Source organism: Euleptes europaea, unplaced genomic scaffold (genome assembly GCF_029931775.1).
Source record: "Euleptes europaea isolate rEulEur1 unplaced genomic scaffold, rEulEur1.hap1 H_2, whole genome shotgun sequence".
Lineage (NCBI taxonomy): Eukaryota > Metazoa > Chordata > Lepidosauria > Squamata > Sphaerodactylidae > Euleptes > Euleptes europaea.
In genome coordinates, this window is record NW_026612050.1 from 781,252 (window position 1) to 802,847 (window position 21,596).

Genomic DNA, 21,596 nt, shown 5'->3' on the forward strand with positions numbered 1-21,596 from the left:
ATACACATAGAATGAATAGGATCGACAGTGAGAAAAAACAATAGTTTGTGATTGTGCCTTCAGTATTTCGTTTTTAAGAAACTCCCTCCCCTCTTGAACTCCTTCTCCTTAAGTATTTCTGACCATGGGATTCTACCCAGCGTAAGTTTCAGTTTGTTAAAATTTGCTTTCCTAAAGTCCAACCTATATGTCTGACTACATATAGCTTTTCCTTTCCCCAAGACTAAATTGCAAAATTGCATGGTCACTACCAACCAGTATGTACACTACTTTAAACTCATCAACCAGGTCTTCCCTGTTGCTGAGAATCAAGTCCAAGATAGCAGACCTTGTTTCCCTGTCCACTTTCTGGAATAGGAAGTTGTCAGTAAGACAAGTCAGGAATTTATTGGACCTTGCATTTTTAGCAGAGTTGGACTTCCAACAGATATCCGGGTAGTTGAAATCTTCCATGACCACAATGTCCTGTCTCTTTGAGAACTTTGTAATCTGGTCTAGGAGAGTCTCATCCAAGTCCTCTGCATGGCTTGGTGGTCGATAACAGATCCCCACCATAATATCACTATTATTTCTTACTCCTTTTATTTTTACCCATAGACTCTCGACTGAACTTCCATGCTCAGGTTCATTTATTTCTTCACAAGTATTCACATCCTTGACATATAATGCTACTCCTCCCCCTTCCTTATCTGTCAATCCTTTTTAAACAAGTTGTACCCTTCAATCTTAATATTCCAATCGTGTGTGTCATCCCGCCAAGTTTCAGTAATGCCAATTAGGTCAAAATCCCCTTCCTGTATTAGGGCTTCGAGTTCCTCCTGTTTGTTTCCCATACTCTGCGCATTAGTGTAGAGACATCGAAGTCCATGGTTTATGTGCCCCGAGGTTTTTGTTTCTGTACTTGCGAGTTATTTTCCCCCTCGCTTACTTGCCACTCCCTGCAAATCTTTATTGTTCTCATCTCCAGTTATTGTCATCATACTAGGCTTTAAATTTGTCTCTTTATAATGCCTAATAGGCATTACTGAAACTTGTTGGGATGACACTCACAACTGGAATATTAGGATTGAGAAGATAATGTGTGGGCTTCATTGTTGGTGCTCAGGTTTTGGTGAAAATGGTTTGTCTTTGGTGCAGATGGAATGAGAATCGCCTTTGTTCTTATCTTTGCATTGTTTAATTTACTGCAGTGCTTAATTTTGAGTGCTGTAGTGCACTGCTATGGTTCAAGGTTTAAATCCTGTATTTAGAAGAGGAGTATTAAACAATTCCAAGAGGTAGGCAGAAACACTGAATACTATATGTAGATATTTTGAAAATCTTCATAACTACAAACTTGTATTGCAGTATGGGTTTGTAATGAATATTCAGTGATATCCAAGCCTTCAGATTGAACAATTCATGGGAAATATACAAGATTTGTTTCTAAAAGGAACAGTAAGGAGGATATGACGGAAATTAGTGTGGCTACACATAAGAGCCCCTTGGCGCAGAGTGGTAAGCTGCAGTACTGCAGTCCAAGCTCTGCTCACGACCTGAGTTCAATCCCAACAGAAATTGGTTTCAGGTAGCCGCTCAAGGTTGACTCAGCCTTCCATCCTTCCGAGGTCAGTAAAATGAGTACCCAGCTAGCTGGGGGTAAATGGAAGATGACTGGGGAAGGCACTGGCAAACCACCCCATAAACAAAGTCTGCCTAGTAAACATCGGGATGTGATGTTACCCCATGGGTCAGGAATGACCCAGTGTTCGCACAGGGGACCTTTACCTTTTACACTCTGTAAAATCCATTGGCCCTCCTCATTGCTTGTGACTCTTGACCTGTTACTATATAACTGGGTATCCTTTCTCTATACCCACCAGTCCCTGACTAAATATTTCAAATTGTACAAAAATGTCTACATGTGTTCATATAACTTAGTTTAATAGTAAATACCTGCCCTCTTATGTGATTTATTTTATAGTACTACTACTAGACTTCAAACACAGAATTTCAAATTTCCTGTAAGTTTTAAAATATTGTCGAAGGCTTTCACGGTCAGAGTTCATTGGTTCTTGTAGGTTATCCGGGCTGTGTAACCGTGGTCTTGGAATTTTCTTTCCTGACGTTTCGCCAGCAACTGTGGCAGGCATCTTCAGAGTAGTAACACTGAAGGACAGTGTCTCTCAGTGTCAAGGGTGTAGGAAGAGTAATATATAGTCAGAAAGGGGTTGGGTTTGAGCTGAGTATTGTCCTGCAAAAGTATTGTCCTGTAAGTATCAAGATAATGTGCTAATGAGGGTATGGTATGTTAATATGGAACCATTGTATCCTGAAGTGATCTGTTAATGTGTGTAATCCAAAGCTAATCTGTATGGCTATTGTTGAATGTTGTCTTTGTCTGGAGGTTTTTCAGGGCAGGAAGCCAAGCCTTATTCATTCTTAAACTCTCCTCTTTTCTGTTAAAGTTGTGCTGATGTTTATGAATTTCAATGGCTTCTCTGTGCAATCTGACAAAATAGTTGGTAGAATTGTCCAGTCTTTCAGTGTCTTGGAATAAGACCCTGTGTCCTGTTTGTGTCAGTCCATGTTCAGCCACTGCTGATTTCTCAGGTTGGCCAAGTCTGCAGTATCTTTCATGTTCTTTTATCCTTGTTTGTATGCTGCGTTTTGTGGTCCCGATGTAAACTTCTCCACAGCTGCAAGGTATACGATATACTCCTGCAGAGGTGAGGGGGTCTCTTTTGTCTTTTGCTGATCGTAGCATTTGTTGTATTTTCTTGGTGGGTTTAAACACTGTTTGTAGGTTATGTTTTTTCAAAAGTTTCTCCATCCTATCAGTGACTCCTTTAATAAATGGCAAGAATACCTTTCCTATGGGAGACTGTTTTTCTTGAGTTTTCTGATTTTTGTTTGGTTTAATGGCCCTTCTGATTTCATTCTTGGAGTAGCCGTTTGCTAGCAGTGCGTGATTTAGATGATTAGTTTCTTCCTTGAGAAACTGTGGTTCACAGATCCGTCTTGCACGGTCCATTAATGTTTTGATTATTCCTCTTTTCTGTCGGGGGTGGTGGTTGGAGTTACTTACACAAAAACTCCAACCACCACCCCCGACAGAAAAGAGGAATAATCAAAACATTAATGGACCGTGCAAGACGGATCTGTGAACCACAGTTTCTCAAGGAAGAAACTAATCATCTAAATCACGCACTGCTAGCAAACGGCTACTCCAAGAATGAAATCAGAAGGGCCATTAAACCAAACAAAAATCAGAAAACTCAAGAAAAACAGTCTCCCATAGGAAAGGTATTCTTGCCATTTATTAAAGGAGTCACTGATAGGATGGAGAAACTTTTGAAAAAACATAACCTACAAACAGTGTTTAAACCCACCAAGAAAATACAACAAATGCTACGATCAGCAAAAGACAAAAGAGACCCCCTCACCTCTGCAGGAGTATATCGTATACCTTGCAGCTGTGGAGAAGTTTACATCGGGACCACAAAACGCAGCATACAAACAAGGATAAAAGAACATGAAAGATACTGCAGACTTGGCCAACCTGAGAAATCAGCAGTGGCTGAACATGGACTGACACAAACAGGACACAGGGTCTTATTCCAAGACACTGAAAGACTGGACAATTCTACCAACTATTTTGTCAGATTGCACAGAGAAGCCATTGAAATTCACAAACATCAGCACAACTTTAACAGAAAAGAGGAGAGTTTAAGAATGAATAAGGCTTGGCTTCCTGCCCTGAAAAACCTCCAGACAAAGACAACATTCAACAATAGCCATACAGATTAGCTTTGGATTACACACATTAACAGATCACTTCAGGATACAATGGTTCCATATTAACATACCATACCCTCATTAGCACATTATCTTGATACTTACAGGACAATACTTTTGCAGGACAATACTCAGCTCAAACCCAACCCCTTTCTGACTATATATTACTCTTCCTACACCCTTGACACTGAGAGACACTGTCCTTCAGTGTTACTACTCTGAAGATGCCTGCCACAGTTGCTGGCGAAACGTCAGGAAAGAAAATTCCAAGACCACGGTTACACAGCCCGGATAACCTACAAGAACCAATTCCTGTAAGTTTCTTCTTGTGTTCAGTAGTGCTGAGGTCAGTTTATCAATTGATAGCCTTGCTTTTAAACAAACAGAATATTCTCCCTGGACTTCCAAGGCTTCGACAAAGTACAGAGCAATAGCCAAGAAGCAGCTAGAAAAGAGTAGCAGAAGAGAAAAATGGTAGTGGTAATAGCAGCAATAAATCTGAGAACTAGATTATAATCTTGGCTGTCTCTAGGGCAACCATATCATCCCGACCCACATATCTTCAGGTCCACCATATTCCAGCTCTGGCAAACTCCGTGTGAGCCCCTAATCCTCACCAACTATGCTTTGTTCCAGATAATCAGTTTCATTTTCTCTTAGCTTAACCTGCCTCACAGAGTTGTTGTATAGATAAAATGGAGGAGAGGAGAATAACATAACCTGCCTTAGGTCCCCATTGGGGAGAAAGGCGGGATGTAAATTAAGTAAATATACCTAGCATCTTTTCTCCTTATGTTGCTTCAACTTGTCATGCATCCTGTTGTACAGTCTTAAATATACGCTACTTGAATCTTCCACTGTTGAGTCACCAAGCATGTTATTTTCACTGGGAAAGTAAAAATTCCTTTTAAATTCCTAAAATTGTTTAATTTGTGTGAAACCCTTCTTTTTCTGAAAAGCCTTTTATTCTCTCAGTTATTCTGCTGTATTGTCTTCCACAAACTTACCTGCTGCACTAACATCAATTTTATTAGTTCCTGAAGTACCACCTGTCACTATATAAAACTGGGTGCAAACTACAAGGTCTCTTTTCAGAGATGTCTTGATGATGGTTGCTTATTCTAGAGCAGGGGTATCAAACATGTGGCCCGTGGGCTGAAAGCGGCCCCCGGAGGGCTTCCCTCCGGCCCGCAAGGCAGCCAGCCCCCTCCCCCTCCCTCCTTTCTGGGCTTTCTGGGGCTAATCTGGCCCGCGAGCCCAACCAGCTACCTTCTGCCATCCCTTTCTAGGCTTCCCAGAAACGGAAGATTGTGCTTGTCTCCCCGCTGGGAGGCAGCGCGATCTTCGTTCCTTCCCCGCCCCAGCCGAGCTCCATGTGGAGCTTGACTGGAGTGGGGGTGGGAACTGAAGATTGTGCGGTCTCCTGTCCAGGAGGAAGCGCGATCTTCATTCCCTCCCTGCCCTAACCAAGCCCCACATGGAGCTTGACTGGGGGAGGGGGTAACTGAAGTTCTTCCCTCCTTCCCCACTCCAGCCCAGAGGGACGTGTGTGTGTGTTTGTGTGAAGTGCCGTGAAGTCGCTTCCAACTCATGGCAACCCTATGAATCAATGTCCCCCAAAACGTCCTATCCTTAACATCCTTGCTCAGGTCTTGCAAACTGAGAACAGGGGCTTCCTTGATTGAGTCAATCCATCTCTTGTGGGGTCTTCCTCTTTTCCTGCTGCCTTCAACTTTTCCTAGCATGATTGTCTTTTCCAGTGACTCTTGTCTTCTCATAATGTGTCCAAAGTACGACAGCCTCAGTTTAGTAATTTTAGCTTCTAGGGTCAGTTCCGGCTTGATTTGATCTATAACCCGCTGATTTGTTTTTTGACAGTCCACTGTATCCATAACACTCTCCTCTCAACACCCTAAATATGTATTTCCTAAATATGTATTTCCCTCCCTACACTGCACTGCTCAAATTATACAGCAAGATGAGCAGCTTCCTGCTCACAAGGTGTAAACCTCAGCAGCTGGAGCTCTAGGGCAACTTCTGAGGGTCTGGACTAAGTGAGCAAGATGCTGATCTAAAACAAACAAGGGGATGTACTAAAAGGAATGACAGCATTGCCCACTGGAAACAATGGGATACAATTTCAGGCCCACTGGAGATAATGGGATCCTGGAATGCCAGTTGACTTGCATGGGCTCCATTGAAATACATTACACCACAAAAAAGTTGCAAAGAAAATGCGGAATGGATTTTCCATTAAAGTCTCTGGGCCCAAATAGACTACTCTGGGACTGGAATGAAGGTCGCAGAGTGGAATGACAACCTCTGGGTAGCACAGAAGTGTTCTGGGACTGAAATGACATCCCCCAAGTGGAATGACAGCATCTAGGAGTAGCAGAAGTGACCTGTGACTAGAATGACAGACCAGGAGTGGAATGACTACCACTGGGAGTAGCAGAACTGTTTGGGAATGGAATGACAGCCCCCAAGTGGAATAACAGCCCCTGGGAGTAGCAGAAGTGTTTTGGGACTGGAATGACAGGTTGCAGAGTGGAATGACAGCCCCTGGGAGTAGCAGAAGTGTTCAGGAATGAAATGACAGCCCCCAATTGGAATGACAGCCCCTCGGAGTAGCAGAAGTGTTCTGGGATTGGAATGACAGTCCAAGAATGCTTCTGCTACTCCCAGGGGTTGTCATTCCACTCTGCGACATGTCATTCCAGTCCCAGAGCACAAATTCTGTTCCCAGGCAGCCACCCCTCCCCCCCCAGTCCAGATCAAATTTAATGCCAAGGACCAGAGATATAAACTGTACAGAAGATACAGGCAAAGCCAATTAATGATATTATTTTTACTTAAAATACAAACATGCTTGCCCTCTTCTTGTTCTAATGCCCTCTGCTTGTTCTAAGTTCCCTTTGGATCCAACCCTAAATTTCTTATGGTGTCATACTGATACGTGTTTATGAGCTTTAGCCAAATCTCATGATGCTGCTGTAAGGTAATTTCACACAGACTGTTCTTCCTAAATGTGTTACAGAAAAAAGTTCAATGGGTAGAAGTAGTTCAAATGCCCTTTTTGTATCCCCTGTACTCTTGGCATGTATATATACACAATCACAGCACAGTGACAGAGTTTTCATTCATCAGGGTATTTATTTTTACATGTTTTTTCTTTCAACCGTGTACAACAAAATGCCATCTCTTCGTTTGTTCCCTTAGTCAGGCTCTCCCAAAGCCCTTTTTTGTTTGATTGAAGCATAATAAAGAATCAAGTTGATTAATGATTGACCCTTTGAAATCCCAACTGGCATCTGTTTATGTGCTCCAGGTTGACTGAACTGTACTATTTCCCCTTAATTTCTTCAAATCTGTAAGTTGCCTAGGGCTCAGTTGAGATGATACTCTTTCACAAAACATAGTGGGGAAGCAATACCACTCTGTGCCTTACTAGCCATCTGGCATGACCATCTCATCTGTCATCCACCTTGAGTCCCAGTGAGAAAGGTGAACTAGAAATGAAAATAAACAAAAGAAAATAAATCTCCAGGACATGAGTGGAATATTTGCATAAAGTGGATGGCATAAAATTTAATACACAAGTATAAATATTGTAATCAGTATTCCAAATAAAATCCTGGAGCTGATGTATACGTTCTGTTAAAATATTTTATCCACACATAGATGGCCTGTGGCCTGAGAAGAAGGGCAGGTGTCCTAGGTAGGTGGGGAGTAAAGTCACATTATTGCTCCCTAATCAGGCATAGGTGAAGATTATTTTCTGAGTCAGGCCTATATCTTCCTCTGCATCAAACCATTTGTGGTCTCTAAATCAGTTTGGTTTGTTGAGTTACTGATACGGTCTTCTGTACTTTGTAGCCATACTTCACTTTTAAACACTGAATGTTTAGTTTTAAGTATTTTGTACATTTCACTGTTTTAGTAGTGCAAAGAAAGTGAAATACTTCTTTGCTGAAATATCCTTATTTTTGCCTCTCTTTGCTCTTGATTAATTTTAATATGAATCTTTAAACAGTAACACATAATATTGTAATATTGCCTTCAATAATATGCTTCTTTCATAATTTTTTTTAAAGTCCAAGCATTAATAATGTAAATACTTGAATTCTAGGCTGTCCTCAAAACATTTATGATACTGTACTTAAATTATTTTAGCATCTATACTATTGTATGATGCATGCCTCTGAGGCTTCTACCGTGCACACTGTAGACTAGAAGTCTTCAAAACTTAAGAACTCTGACTGTCAATGTCATACTTTGATTGGAGCCGCATTTTGATTTTACATTTTGTCCTCAGAGGTTATCAACACTCTTAACTTTTCAGTTTGTTCTGAGCTGTTTTCTGTTCCCTAGGGTGCATCCAGGAGCCTGCATGGAGTAGTGGTTAAGAGCAGCAAACTCTAATCTGGAGAACTAGGTTCAGTTCCCCACTCCTTCACATGAAACTTGCTGGGTGACATTGGGCCAGTCACAGTTCTGTCAGAACTGTCTCAGCCCATGCAGAGGCAGGCTATGGCAAACCACCTCTGAATGTCTCTTGCCTTGAAAACCCTATGGGGTTGCCATAAGTCAGCTGTGACTTGATAGTACTTTACAAACACACAGGGTGCATCCAGACATAAAAAAGCAAACTCAAAGCTTTTTATGGAACAATGTGGCTTAGTGGTAGAGCATCTGCTTGGCATGCAGAAGGTCCCAGGTTCAATCCCCGGTATCTCCAGCTAAAGGGACTAGGCAGGTAGGTGATGTGAAAGACCCCTGTCTGAGACCCTGGAGAGCCGCTGCTAGTCTGAGCAGACAATACTGACTTTGATGGACCAAGGGTCTGAGTCAGTATAAGGCAGCTTCATGTATTCATGTGTTTTTATTACTTACCTTCAGATGTCACAAGCAAACCATGGTTGATTGTGAGGAGAATGATCCAGGAAGTCCTCAGGCTCATGTACTCATTCCTCCCATCATATTTCAAACCAGGATTGAAGACTTTTGGTTAGCACTAACCAAAATTTGTCATAACATCCAAAGCAGATAGTTCATTTCATAGCTACGGCAGGATTCTACTGGAGTTTGGTATCCTGGTTTTAGGCAAGAAAGAAACCACTATTTTCCCGTTCATTTAATCTGAAGGAGTTTGGGTGTTCTATCTTTTTTGATACCATAGCTGCTTGACCCATAACAGTAATCTTTATTGTCCCTTGAATCCTCCCATGGGCATTACTCCAGTGAATGTCAGTGTCATTAAGATTCAAATGTGGACTTGAATTGAGATCCTTTGATTTATAACCCTAAACACATTTCCTTGGAAATGATTAAAATTGTTGGGATTCATTCCCAAGTAAATATATTTAGAATTTGAGTGATCCCAGTCTTTCAAACCAAAATTAAATTATAATTTCAAGCTCATGGTCTGAAATAAGGGGGGGGGGAGATAGGTAATGAATTATATTTGTGCCAGAGATATCCAGTCATCTCAGACCAGTGGTCTAACTCAATATAAGACATCTTTGTATGTGAATTCCATGATTTATCTGTGAGTGTATGGTCACAATGCAGATAGTTCCTTGTTATCTTGCCCACATTTCCCCCTTAAACCTCTCCACAATTCCACATAGCAAAATGCCCTTGGAAATGTCCTGTGTTTCAAAATTTGCAGGGAGTTCCACAGATTCAACAGGCTTAAATTGCAGTCCTAGTAAACCTAAGCAGTATTTATTTTTAATAAAATATATTTAGGATGGTACTTTTAGTTGCATAGTACTCTTGATCATGCCATACTTGAAAATAAATACATAGAAGTCCAAAAATGATAATGGCTGGATATAATCAGGTTTGCATTAAAAATGCTTGTTGTAATTTTCAAGGATAATCATGCTCACAGTCAAAATGCAAAAGTCTGTTTTGTGATGTAGATGCTCTTATAACCTTTGCTTTGCATGTTTTTTCCCCAGATATCCAGAAAGTGGCATTGTAAATATGACTGTCCATAATCTACGACCACGAGCAAGAACTATTTTGAAATGGAATGAATTACGTGTGGGTGATATGGTAATGGTTAACTACAATGTAGAGAGTCCTGAAGAAAGAGGATTCTGGTTTGATGCAGAAATTACCTCTTTAAGGGAAATTTCAAGGACTAACAAAGAAATTTATGCCAAAATTATGTTGGGGTAAGATTTTATTGATATATTTTAGAAATCTGTTTACCAAAAAGATGACTTCAGTTTTAAATGAAATAACTCTACAGATTAAAAAACAGTGGGTTTTCTCATTTCTACTTAGCTCTGGAAATGAGAAAAAATGTTTTAAAAATATATTCAGTTTATACTGATTGGTTTACAGCTGATTGTTGGAGTGAAGCTCTGTACCTAGGAGGACTGAGTTTTCCTCTAGAATCCACTGAAGATCTTGGAAAAGAGCAGAAGAGTATCTGATCCAGGTTTTCCTTGCCCTTCCTCAAGCACTTGGATGGGAGGGAGATTCTTCCAGATTCCCACATAAACTAGATGAAGTTCAGAAAGGAGGTGGGAAAATCTGTTGAATTTATCTTGGATAAAAGCAGCATAGGGGAGGAAGGAAGAGAACCCAGAGTAGAATGAGGTGGTTTCAGACTGCAGTTCACTGTGTCTTGGGAATAGCTGGCAAGAAGACGTCTGGTTTCTTCTCTGTTGCTCTGTGCTGGATCTTTTCCTTTGAGTGAAAAGTTGGCATCTCATGTAGGGCTCTGAGAATTCCCTGCCTTAGATTCCCAGCAGTCAAACCTTGGTGGTAATTGGGATATCCTTTTTTCCAATGGTATATGGATTCCCCCCCCCCCCACAATACATGCAGTAGAATTCTGATGATCTAACAATTTTTACAACCTGTGTTCTTAGAGTAGTAAAAGTAAGAGTCCAGATTTTAAAAAAACAAAACAAAACTAGGTATCTATAAAATTTCCACACAGACTTGTTTTTCATTCACCTTTCTTTGTGTGAAGAGCTGGAGCATGTATGTTCAAAAGGTAAGAAATGAGATTGATTACCTTTATCTGAATTTTTATTAGTTAAGGTTTTTTAAATGATTGATTCTGCTCCAGTATATTCAATAGCAGCCTAACATATAAAAATTAAGCAGATAAAGACTTTTTACATCACTTTTCTTTTTACTATTTTGTAACATACAAGTTGGTCACTTGCTGTATTTCCCTGAGTAATGCATCATCAAATAGGCATAATTCTAGGTATGTCTATGAGAATTTTGTTTTGCTTTAGCATGATCCCTACATGCATTGTGTCTATCCATTTCAGATGATGATTTTGGATTTTCCCATCTAGCTATTTTCAGGACCACTAATGTATCACAGCTGTCATTACATGTGGTAAAAAACAACAACTTCCAAATGCAGCTGCATTTCTCAGTTGAATGTCAGAATCAGATGACAAGTGACAAGGAGAGCTAAAGAATAATAGCTGGACAGCGATGATATCAATAAGAATTGGGTAACATTGGTTCTCTGTGGGGTTTCTTCAAGACAGGATTTTTAGGTGTAATTGTAAGCATTCTTAATTTGCAGTAAATTCCTCTGCTATTTATTTTGACTTATTTCTGACTTATATTTTGTGCGTATGATTCATGGGTTAGCTGCAGGGTGGATAAAAATCAATGAAGTTTTTTAAAATCAAAAGACTTATTTTTAAAATATTTAAATTGAGGTTTTTTTAAATTTAAATTGGATTTTATTTGATAAAATGCTGTTTAAGGAAATATCTATCTAAAGATAGTTTTCTGTTTAAGATACATTATGGCCCAAAGGTTTTTCATCATGAAGTAAGGATTACTTTTTAATTATGTAGCATGATATTGTATATTCATGCAATATTTAAATGTTTTTGTAAATGAAATCCATTAATTCATTCATTAGGGTCCCAATATCATGTTCTCCTTGAGGTTTCTCTAAGATTATTTTGGGTAATTTTTCTATCTAAAAGATACCATCGCAGATGCTTGTTTTTTGCAGTAGAAAAGAGCAAGAGTCCAGTAGCACTTTAAAGACTAACAAAATTTCTGCCAGGGTATGAGTTTTTGTAAGTCACAGTTCACTTCTTCAGATACTAGGTTTTGCAAGAGAGCCAGTGTGGTGTAGTGGTTAAGAGCTGTGAACTCTAATCTGGAGAACCGGGTTTGATTCCCCACTCCTCCACATGAGCAGTGGATTCTGAATTGGTGAACTAGGTTGGTTTGCTCAGTCCTGCACATGAAGCCAGCTGGGTTACCTTGGTCTAGTCACAGTTCTCTCCGAACTCTGTCAGCCTTACCTATCTCACAAGGTTTCTGTTGTGGGGAGAGAGAAAATCGGCATATAAAAACCAATTCTTCTTCTTCAGTTCTCAGAACAGGGAATTTGTGTCTGCAGAGACATTCTTGTTCTTAACAGTAAAAATATTTTCAACAGAGTTGAGAAAGAGACCTCAATCATATTGTTCCTCTGCAAATCTGTGTACACAGAATCAACCCCTTACCTCTTAAAAACTAAGTTTCAATAAATTAAATGACTAGAAGATTGTTTGGGGTGGAATAGACCTGGATAAGGAGGAGATGTTAAGGAATAAGTGTGAGGAGGGAGCAGCAAGCAGTGAAATGAAAGTGAATCTTTTGAGCAGAATACTCCAAAAGTCTTGAGATCTTTGTGAGTATAGTCTGAGATTTGTGATATTATTTTCTTCCTTGATGAAAAAAACCTATAATGGCAGCAGGCCATAAAAGAGACCCAGTTTGGGAATATTTTAATGAAATTCCTCTACCTATGGGCAAGGTAGGCATGTGTGCAAAATGCAAATAGTGCAGCAAAGAAATGCAAGGCCTGGTGAACCAAATGAAGCAACATCATGAGAAGTGTTCCTTCATAGGAGAAAGTTGTGATGAAGATGACAAAAGGAACATTTTTGAGCATGCAGGATCTTCAGGTTGGTAAACATTTGGTTTCATCATATTTCAAAGACCATCTTGAGGAATTGTCACGTTTGAGCAAAATTATATTTGCTAGTGTTACTGCATGGCACTGTCACTTTTGTTACAGTTGTTATAAAGAAATAAATAGTTGAAACAGGTAGTTCTTCCTTTTTCAGGCAGGATTGAGTGGCAGTGAATACAATGAGTAATACTAAATAAGCAGAAATGGTATAAATAATGAAATAACAGCATTGACTTTTTTGGTTTAGGGGAATCCATCATCAGCATACAGGATTCTGGAAACTAACCACCTTCGTTCTCGCTCTGAGGAGGAGGGCATCTTGAAACTTGGGTGATTCCCACTGGTTAATCAGGGAGGCAAGAACCAATTTTCAACTTCCTGTCTCCTGGGTGGGAATTGCCCACTTCTCAGTTCATTTTCTACCTAGCAAAGGGAGAGCAGCAGCAAAATAGCTCTCTGCTGCAACTAGTTTCATTTTAGGGTTGCCAACCTCCAGGTGGTGGACAAAACTGACAGTAAAGGGCTCAAAGGTATAACAATCAGTTCAAACAAAACATGCTAATGTGTTACAAAGTAGTTTACTGCGAAACAACAACCAACTCAAATGTGTAATGTGAAACACGTACTTATCTGTGTTTAAACAAATCAACATACAGACATACATAAACAGAATCTTCTTAAAGGTCAGTATTTACGAAAAACAATTTACAAAATTTTAGCATTTCAGCCTTGTTGGCTAATGTTCTAATCATATATTTTCTTCGCAGGTATCTTCATATGTCAAATAATATTGATGGAATATAACAGCATGGAATCTCATCCAATAAATTATGACAGCATGGGAGCGTTTTCTGGATTAACAATCACGCTTTCACCACAATAGTGGCTTCTTCAGCCAATACTTGGTGGTTATTTTCCTAAGTGAATTTATTAAGTATCTTTACACACTGAAGGTATTCAATCATTGGAAGGTCTCTAAGGAGAGAGCAACTGTTGCAACGAGTAAAGATCCTTAAGAAATTCACTTAGGAAAATACCACCAAGTATTGGCTGAAGAGGCCACTATTGTGGTGAAAGCGTGATTTGCCCGGAAAATGCTCCCATGCTGTCATAATTTATTGGATGAGATTCCATGCTGTTATATTCCATCAATATTATTTGATATATGAAGACACCTGTGAAGAAAATATATGATTAGAACATTAGCCAACAAGGCTGAAATGCTAAAATTTTGTAATTTTTTTTCATAAATACTGACCTTTAAGAAGATTCTGTTTATGTATGTCTGTATGTTGATTTGTTTAAACACAGATAAGTACGTGTTTCACATTACACATTTGTTGAGTTGGTTGTTGTTTCGCAGTAATGTAACACTAATGTAACACATTAGCACGTTTGTTTAAACTGATCGTTATAGTACCTTTGAGCCCTTTACTGTCAGTTTTGTTCAGTATTCATTGTACGGTATTGGTGAATTTTTTGCTTGTTAACCTCCAGGTGGTAGCTGGGTTATCTCGCGCTATTACAGCTGATCTCCAGCTGATAGAGATAAGTCCGCCTGGAGAAAATGGCCGCTTTGGCAGTTGGACTTTATGGCATTGAAGTCCCTCCACTCATCAGGCTTCGCCCCCAAAACCTCCCGCTGGTGGCAAAGAGGAACATGGCAACCCTATTTCATTTTCACTTTAGAAAACCCACCTTTATTCTTTCTAGATTTCTTACCATCGTCTCTAATCTTGTCTACTGAGCTGGCTTTCACCCTCTCTCCTCTTAGCTTTTGTCCTCCTCTGTCATTCTTTTCCCCCTCTATCTATTCCTCCAATCAAAACAAAATGGTTAATTGGTGACATGGCCGCGATGGATTTATCTATGACGGACCCTCCTGCAGCCGTTTCAACAGCAAAACAGATGAGAGCAGGGGTGAGCCTATCATGGCTCAAAGAAAGGTGACAGACGCAGCACCTAGGAAAGACACAAAAAAGGGCCTCCTTTGAGTTGATTGACCCCTCCCAGGCTACCGGCTTGGTCCTATGTGACCTCGAGAGTATGCCTAACTCTCCTGAGGTCACCCCATCAGCGCAGATGGCTCTGGTTGAGTTTACATTGAGGGGTAATGTACACCCCTGGCTGCAGCTATGGTGGGGGGTGGGGCAAACCAGCCTTACATGCTGAGATTGCAGAGATTGTGAAAAATGCCTTAAGGAGGGTGGCACTTTCTTCAAATGCCCTCCCCATATATTAGGGGATCACAGGATTCTCCTCCAGGCTATCCTAAGCAAAGACCTCTACCCAGGAAAACCTAGGGATGGGACCACAAGTCTAGCAAATAGAGTCCCATAGACAATGGTCTATTCAGGCAGGTAGGAAGGTTCCCCTCACACCTTTGAAAACAAGGAAAGGGAGGAAGGAGAATTGTAACTACTGTAACAACAGCTGTAACAATACAATCTTTTGACTTACTATCAGAAAATATTTTGGGTTCAATCAAGGAAAGGAATGACAAGGAAAGGGAGGAAGGAGAGTTTTCTTCTGAAGAGGAGGAACCGACAGTTGGGGCACAACAAAACCTGCTGGACAAGGCCATTATGGCTTTGGGCTTTCAGAGGAATCTGGCTCAGTAGAGGAGCCACAGAACAACAAGATCTTGGCCAATGGGCTCTAAGGATTTGTTCCCAGACGAACAGCCTCCATTAAAAACAGTGCTGTTCCCAGAATTTTTGGGTTACTGGTCAAGGCCTCATTGGGGGAAAAAAACCCTAGGCAAAAAGACAGTCTTCTACTTCCACCAAAAGGTTTTTATAACTTGGCCCCTCACACTATAGCTAGGTTGCAGGTACCTTGGGTAGATACCCCTGTAATGCTGTAACAACACTCCAATCTTCTGACTTCCTATCAGCAAATATTTTGGGCTGAACCAAGATCCCTTGGATAGAAAGACAGACTTAGGTTCAAGGGAGGGACATGAGGCATCAGCCCTCACCATCAGAACAGCAGTGACCCCAGCTCTCATCTCTAGAGCTGCGATTGGCCAGGCCCACAAGCTAAATCGATTAATCCCAGCGGGCAGCCGCAGGGCCTCTTACTGGTCACCTTGCCAAAGCATCCCTTGACATCATGACCTTGGTGACCCGCTATATGGCAGCAGGATCCATCTCCTGATGGGCACCATGGCTCAGGGCTTGGCAGGCCATAGTTATGACCTACCCCTTCCAGGACGATAGACAAATCAGATAAGATCCTGGTTGAAACCAAGGATAGAAAGAGGGCCTTGCCCAGGCACGTGAATAAGGAGGCCAAGTCAAGGTCCACCTAGTTCATGGCCCTGACTTGTCTTCAAGGGCTCATGATTTCACTCCTAGGGTCTGTGCCCTGGGCTTGATTGCACTGCAGTGTTTTTCTCCGTCCCTATCAACAGGAGATCCTGATGGAGGACAAGAGGCTGTATTTACCACTTTCAGTCAAGTAGAGCAGATTATGAACAAAGAAGAAAATGAAGATGAACAGAGTAAACTGCAGAAAACAGTATTTTAGTTGTTTCTGGCTGATGAAGTCAGTCTTACTTAAAAAAAATTTTTTTTTTGTTTAATCATGTTAACTAACAAACATGGATGTTTAAGCAAATACAAGAATACATATGCTATATAATATTATTTTTTTAGTTAAATAAAACAATTTGAGTGGTCATTGTTATGGTTAATGATTTTTCGCCTTCCGATAAAGTACAGCAGAAAAGTTGTCCAAATATTAATTAGTAGCCGATTAAAATGGAGATAGTTTACCTCACAGTGATTTCTTCAGTCTAGCATTGTGGTAAAATTCTTCTGTAATAGTAAGGTTCAGGGTGAGCAGGAATCATCCTTTTATCTCTAAAACTATGGAAGAACATGGGAAGGGAGGTATTTTTACCTCCCTCTCCCTCTACTATATGGAAGAATTTTGGGCCCAGAAATGGGGCAGGATATTATACACTGAAGAACATGGGAAGGGAGGTATTTTTTTACCTCTCTCTCCTTCTACTATTTGGAAGAAGTTTGGGCCCAGAAATGAGGCAGGCTATTATACACTGTTAGGGGTTTGAGCAGGCCATTTAATCCTTCCCTCTTGGTCTATCAATAAACAAGAACCACAAGTTCATTATTAGAAGAGTGATTCTAGATATTTTATGTATATGTTTATCCTCTAAGGAACTGAATGGTACTTTTTGTTTTAACTAGTGGTCTACTATATGTAGTGATTGCCTAGTCTTAATGTTGCCAGTAACAGCAGTTCATCATCGGTCCTGATGCAGCCCCACATTGGGACTGTGCCTGCTCGCACAGGAAGGTTTTTTCTAGCTGTTAGCCTATCAGGGGGCACCCATCCCAGGAGCGAGCGGGAATGGGTTCCCCCCGACACTGTCACATGATTCCCAGGGGGCACCCCCTTCCCCTCAGTTCCTTCTCTGCCACTGCCAAGAAAAGAAGCAAACTAGCGCTCCAGCCTTTTTTGACAACGTTTTTGTTTAGTCCCAGCCCTAGGCTTCCACATCACAAACTATCAAACCATTATGGGGGATACAATCTGTTTCTGTGGGAGAAGCTTACCCTTTACTTTGAAACCATGACTGAGGAAGCCAGAGCATCGGTGAACCTCCTGCAATCGGAGGCTTTCAAACTCTCAAAGCAAGAAACCACAGCGGGGAAGCATGCTGCGGAAACAGCTGCAAGAACCATGGCTTCAGCTATCACCATCAGGAGACATGCGTGGCTTAGAAACACAGCCCTCCCTGTCAACACGAGAGTCCAAGTGGAAGACCTCCCCTTCGAGGAATCCATCTTATTTGCTGCAAGCAAAACAGAATTCCTTACAAACATCAAAAAGGATTGACAGACGGCAAAATCCCTCGGCGTGCTGCCAGTTGGGCAACAAGGAAGGGATAGATTCCATTACCGCCAACAGGGATTCCCCTCATTCTACAATTAGCGTTATGAGAGACAATACCAACAGCAGTATCCTCATAATCGCTATCAGCAGTCGCAATTCCATCCTCCCCAATCAAACAGGAGATGGGGAAACAACAGATCCAGATTTGCTCCTGCCCCTCACCAGGCTAAGGAGCACAACCACAGCAAAAATTTTGACTAGGCCGCAATGCCACCCCTGAAGCCTTCCCTTTTAGGGATAGACTGAATCATTTTTACCTCCCGTTGGAGAGAAATCTGTTCGGATGGTTGGGTTATGAAAGTTATTTTGGAGGGTTACCTCCTTGCGTTTAAAAGTCTTCCTCCTTGCTCCCATCCCTCAACAGCAAGGGATAATCCGTTTCCTCAGTTCGTTGAGCAACTTAAGGAGCTTATCTCCAAGGGAGCTGTGCAGTTGGTTACACTGTGCAGTTGGCTGGAGCCCCAACCACACACTAACCACTGATGCCTCGTTGGTGGGCTGGGGGGCTCACTGCAGAGGCATGTCCATACAAGGAGTATGGGAACCTGAGTTATCCACAGCTCACATCAACTTACTCGAGCTCAGAGCTGTTCGTTATGCCCTTACCTCTTTTTCAGATATGCTCAGAGGCTGCAACATTTTAATACAGTTCGACAATATGACATCAGTCTTCTACATCAACAAGTAAGGGGCACAGGTTCTCTGTCCCTTTGCAAGGTGTCGTTGAGAGTTTTGAAGATGGCTGTTTCCAACAAGATTTCCCTAAGGGTCATCCATATAGCGGGAGTGCGAAATACTCTTGCAGACCACCTCAGCAGGGTCCTTCAGACAAATCATGAATGGTCCATACAGTACAGATACCTCTGCCCCATTTTCCGGGAATGGGGTGCACCCAAGGTGGACCTATTCGCTACTCGCCTCAACAAGAAAGCAGTAGAGTTTTGCTCCCTAGCGGGAAACGACAGTATATCACTGGGGGACGCCTTCCCGCTGCGGTGGGAAGGTTGCCTGTTTTACGCTTTCCCCCCTATCCCACTAATATCTCGGGTACTATGCAAAATAAGGGTGGAAGGTACGAGGTGCATACCATACCCAGACAGGACCTGTCCTTGCTCTTCTGGCTCTATTGATTCATTAGCTTATGCTCTCTTGGAATGCCTCTTTTATGAGGAACTTCAATCACGTTATATCTCTCCCCTTTTAATATATAAATCTAATGCCTCTGTCTCTGACATAATGCCTTTTTTATTAAGTGGCAGGGATCCCAAGGCTACATTGTCAGTGGCAAGATTTATTTCAGTCCTTATATCCCTCAAACACTAGATTTACATTGCTCAAGATAAATGGATCAAGGAGCTTCTAAGGAAGAAAGGAAAGGAAAAGATAGGGTCCCTGAGGCCCTGTCTCATTCCAGAAAGCCATCAACAAGATATTCATAAGCCAGGAAATGGGAGTTGTTTGATGAATGGGTTAGAGAGAAGGGTTCTACACCCTTTTCATGCCCATGCCATTGATACTAGACTATTTGGTCTCCCTAGTGCACAGGGGTTTATCAGTGGCATCAGGGAGAGTTCATCGTTCAGCCATCTCGGCCTATCATGAACCAATAGATGGTCTCACAGTGTTCTCCCACCCGCTGTCTAAGAGACTTCTGAAGGGGTTGTTAAACTTATTCCCTCAATGGTCCCTTTCACTGGTTCTATGTCAGATGATGGGTCCCCACTTTGAGCCACTGGCCTCATGCCTGCTGGATGTCTTGTCCATGAAGGTCTCCTTTTTGGTGGTGGTAATATCAGCTAGGAGAGTAGGGGAGTTAAGGATAGATGCTCCCTTTCTCAGAGTGTTCAATGAACGGGTAGTATTGCATCCTAGTTTAAGTTTTCGCCCAAAGATAGTGTCGAAGTTTCACCTGGCACCGAATATTATTTTGCCAGTGTTTTTTCCCACCCCACAATCGGAAGCAGAAAAGAAACTGCATTCTTTGGACATGCGTAGAACCTGACTCTATTATCTAGAAAGAACAAGACACTTTTGGATGGTAAAATCCCTTTTTATTTGCCACTCTGGCCAGAAGAAGGATAGGTTAGCTTCTTCTCAGATGATTTTCAGGTGGGTGATATCAACTACTCTTACAACGTATGAAATGACAAAGATGCCGTGTCCCTTGGGCATAAAGGCACACTCTGTTAGAGTACAGGTTTCCTCGGCAGCTTTCCACAAAAAGGTCCCGCTGCAGGAAATATGCAGAGCAGCTACGTGGTCTTTGGAGGATACCTTTGCCAACACTACACGATGGACCTACAAACAAGGAAAGAAGCAGAGGTCAGCAAAGCGGAGCTACAGACGATGCTTCAGTAAGATCGCTACCCGCCACCTTGTACATGTGAGTAAGCTTGCTAAAATCCCAATGCGGGGCTGCACCGGGACTGAAGATAAAAACTAAGTTGCACTTACCTGTAACTGGTGTTCATCGAGGTGCCTGGTGTTCATCGAGGTGCCCTCCTGTCCTCCTCCTAGCTCTCTTACTGCCATCTCTAGCCTATCCTATTGGGCTGGCGGCGGCAGGCAGGAACTGAGGGGAAGGGGATGCGCCTCCTGGGAGTCATGTGACGGTTTTGGTGGGAAGCCATTCCCGCTCACTCCTGGGATGGGTGCCCCCTGATAGGCTAACAGCTAGAAAAAACCTTCTGGCGGCAGGCCTGTGCACAGGCGCAGTCCCAATGTGTGTCTGCACCGGGTACCTCGATGAACACCAGTTACAGGTAAGTGCAACTGAGTTTTACTCAAGTGTTGCTATGAATGGGAAGTATAAAGGTATCGTTTTGGGAAAGATCAATCTTTGCTAAACAAATGGCTTTATGAATTTTAACATGTTCTGACTAATATGGTCAATCAGACCTTTTAAATAACACCATGACTGTTGCCAGCAAAGCCAGAAATAGCTTACTCGCTGGATATCCTGTCTTAAGTTCATTTCGCCGAGTGAAGGAAGCAGTGTTGAAGTGGCAACTCTAACTGCACCATTTTTACTAGCAGGGTTGTCTAAAATACTGGCGCAGAGGCTTCCTCTGCATAAAAGCTCTTTCATGCCTTTTCTTTCCTCCCCAACCATTCCCTGCCTAACTACTCTCCAGCCTTTCCAGTGAGGCTTCCAGTGCTTTGCACACATGCTTGGGAATGGAGCCCCTTTCCTTAAGAAAGCTAACCTTTTGCCCCTAATACAGGCAAACAGCATTGGATGGTGGAAGAGAAAGAAGACAAGGAAGAACTTTTGTAGAGAGGGGTGGCTGAGACTGACTTGTTCCTGCCACTGGCAGAAAAGGGCATGCATTTTAAGTATATACGAACCTACCTTTTGCCTGACATTTTAAGTTCACTTTTCATAGAATCATAGATCATAGAGTTGGAAGGGTCCATAAAGGCCATCTAGTCCAACCCCCCTACTCAACGCAGGATCAGCCTAGAGCATCCCTGACACGTGTTTGTCCAGCCTCTACTTAAAGACTGCTAGTGAGGGGGAGCTTACCACTTGCCTAGGAATCTGATTCCACTGTCGAACAACCCTTATGGTAAAAAATGTTTTCCTAATATCCAGCCAGTACCTCTCTACCTGCAATTTAAACCCATTATTATGAGTCCTATCCTTTGCTGCCAACAGGAACAGCTCCCCTGCTCTCCTCTAAGTGACAGCCCTTCAAATAATTAAAGAGAGCAATCATGTCCCCCCTCAATCTCCTCCAGACTAAACTTTCCCCTCAGCCTTTCTTCATAGGTCTTGGTCTCCAGGCTCCTGATAATCCTCGTCTTCTCTGCACCCGCTCGATTCTGTCCACATCCTTTTTGAAGTGAGGCCTCCAGAACGGCACACAATACTCCAGGTGCATCCTGACCAAAGCAGAACTATGACATCTTGTGATTTGGATCTTAT

General features: G+C 41.9%; 1 protein-coding gene across 1 annotated transcript in view; it reads left to right on the forward strand.

Annotated features, from left to right (window-relative positions):
• Positions 1 to 21,596, forward strand: part of LOC130492917 (E3 ubiquitin-protein ligase UHRF2-like) — a 113,617-nt gene that overhangs the window by 46,842 nt on the left and 45,179 nt on the right. The window contains exon 4 of the mRNA XM_056866690.1: positions 9,744 to 9,962. Within this exon, the coding sequence (XP_056722668.1) occupies positions 9,744 to 9,962 (219 nt within the window). The remainder of the gene's footprint in view (positions 1 to 9,743; positions 9,963 to 21,596) is intronic.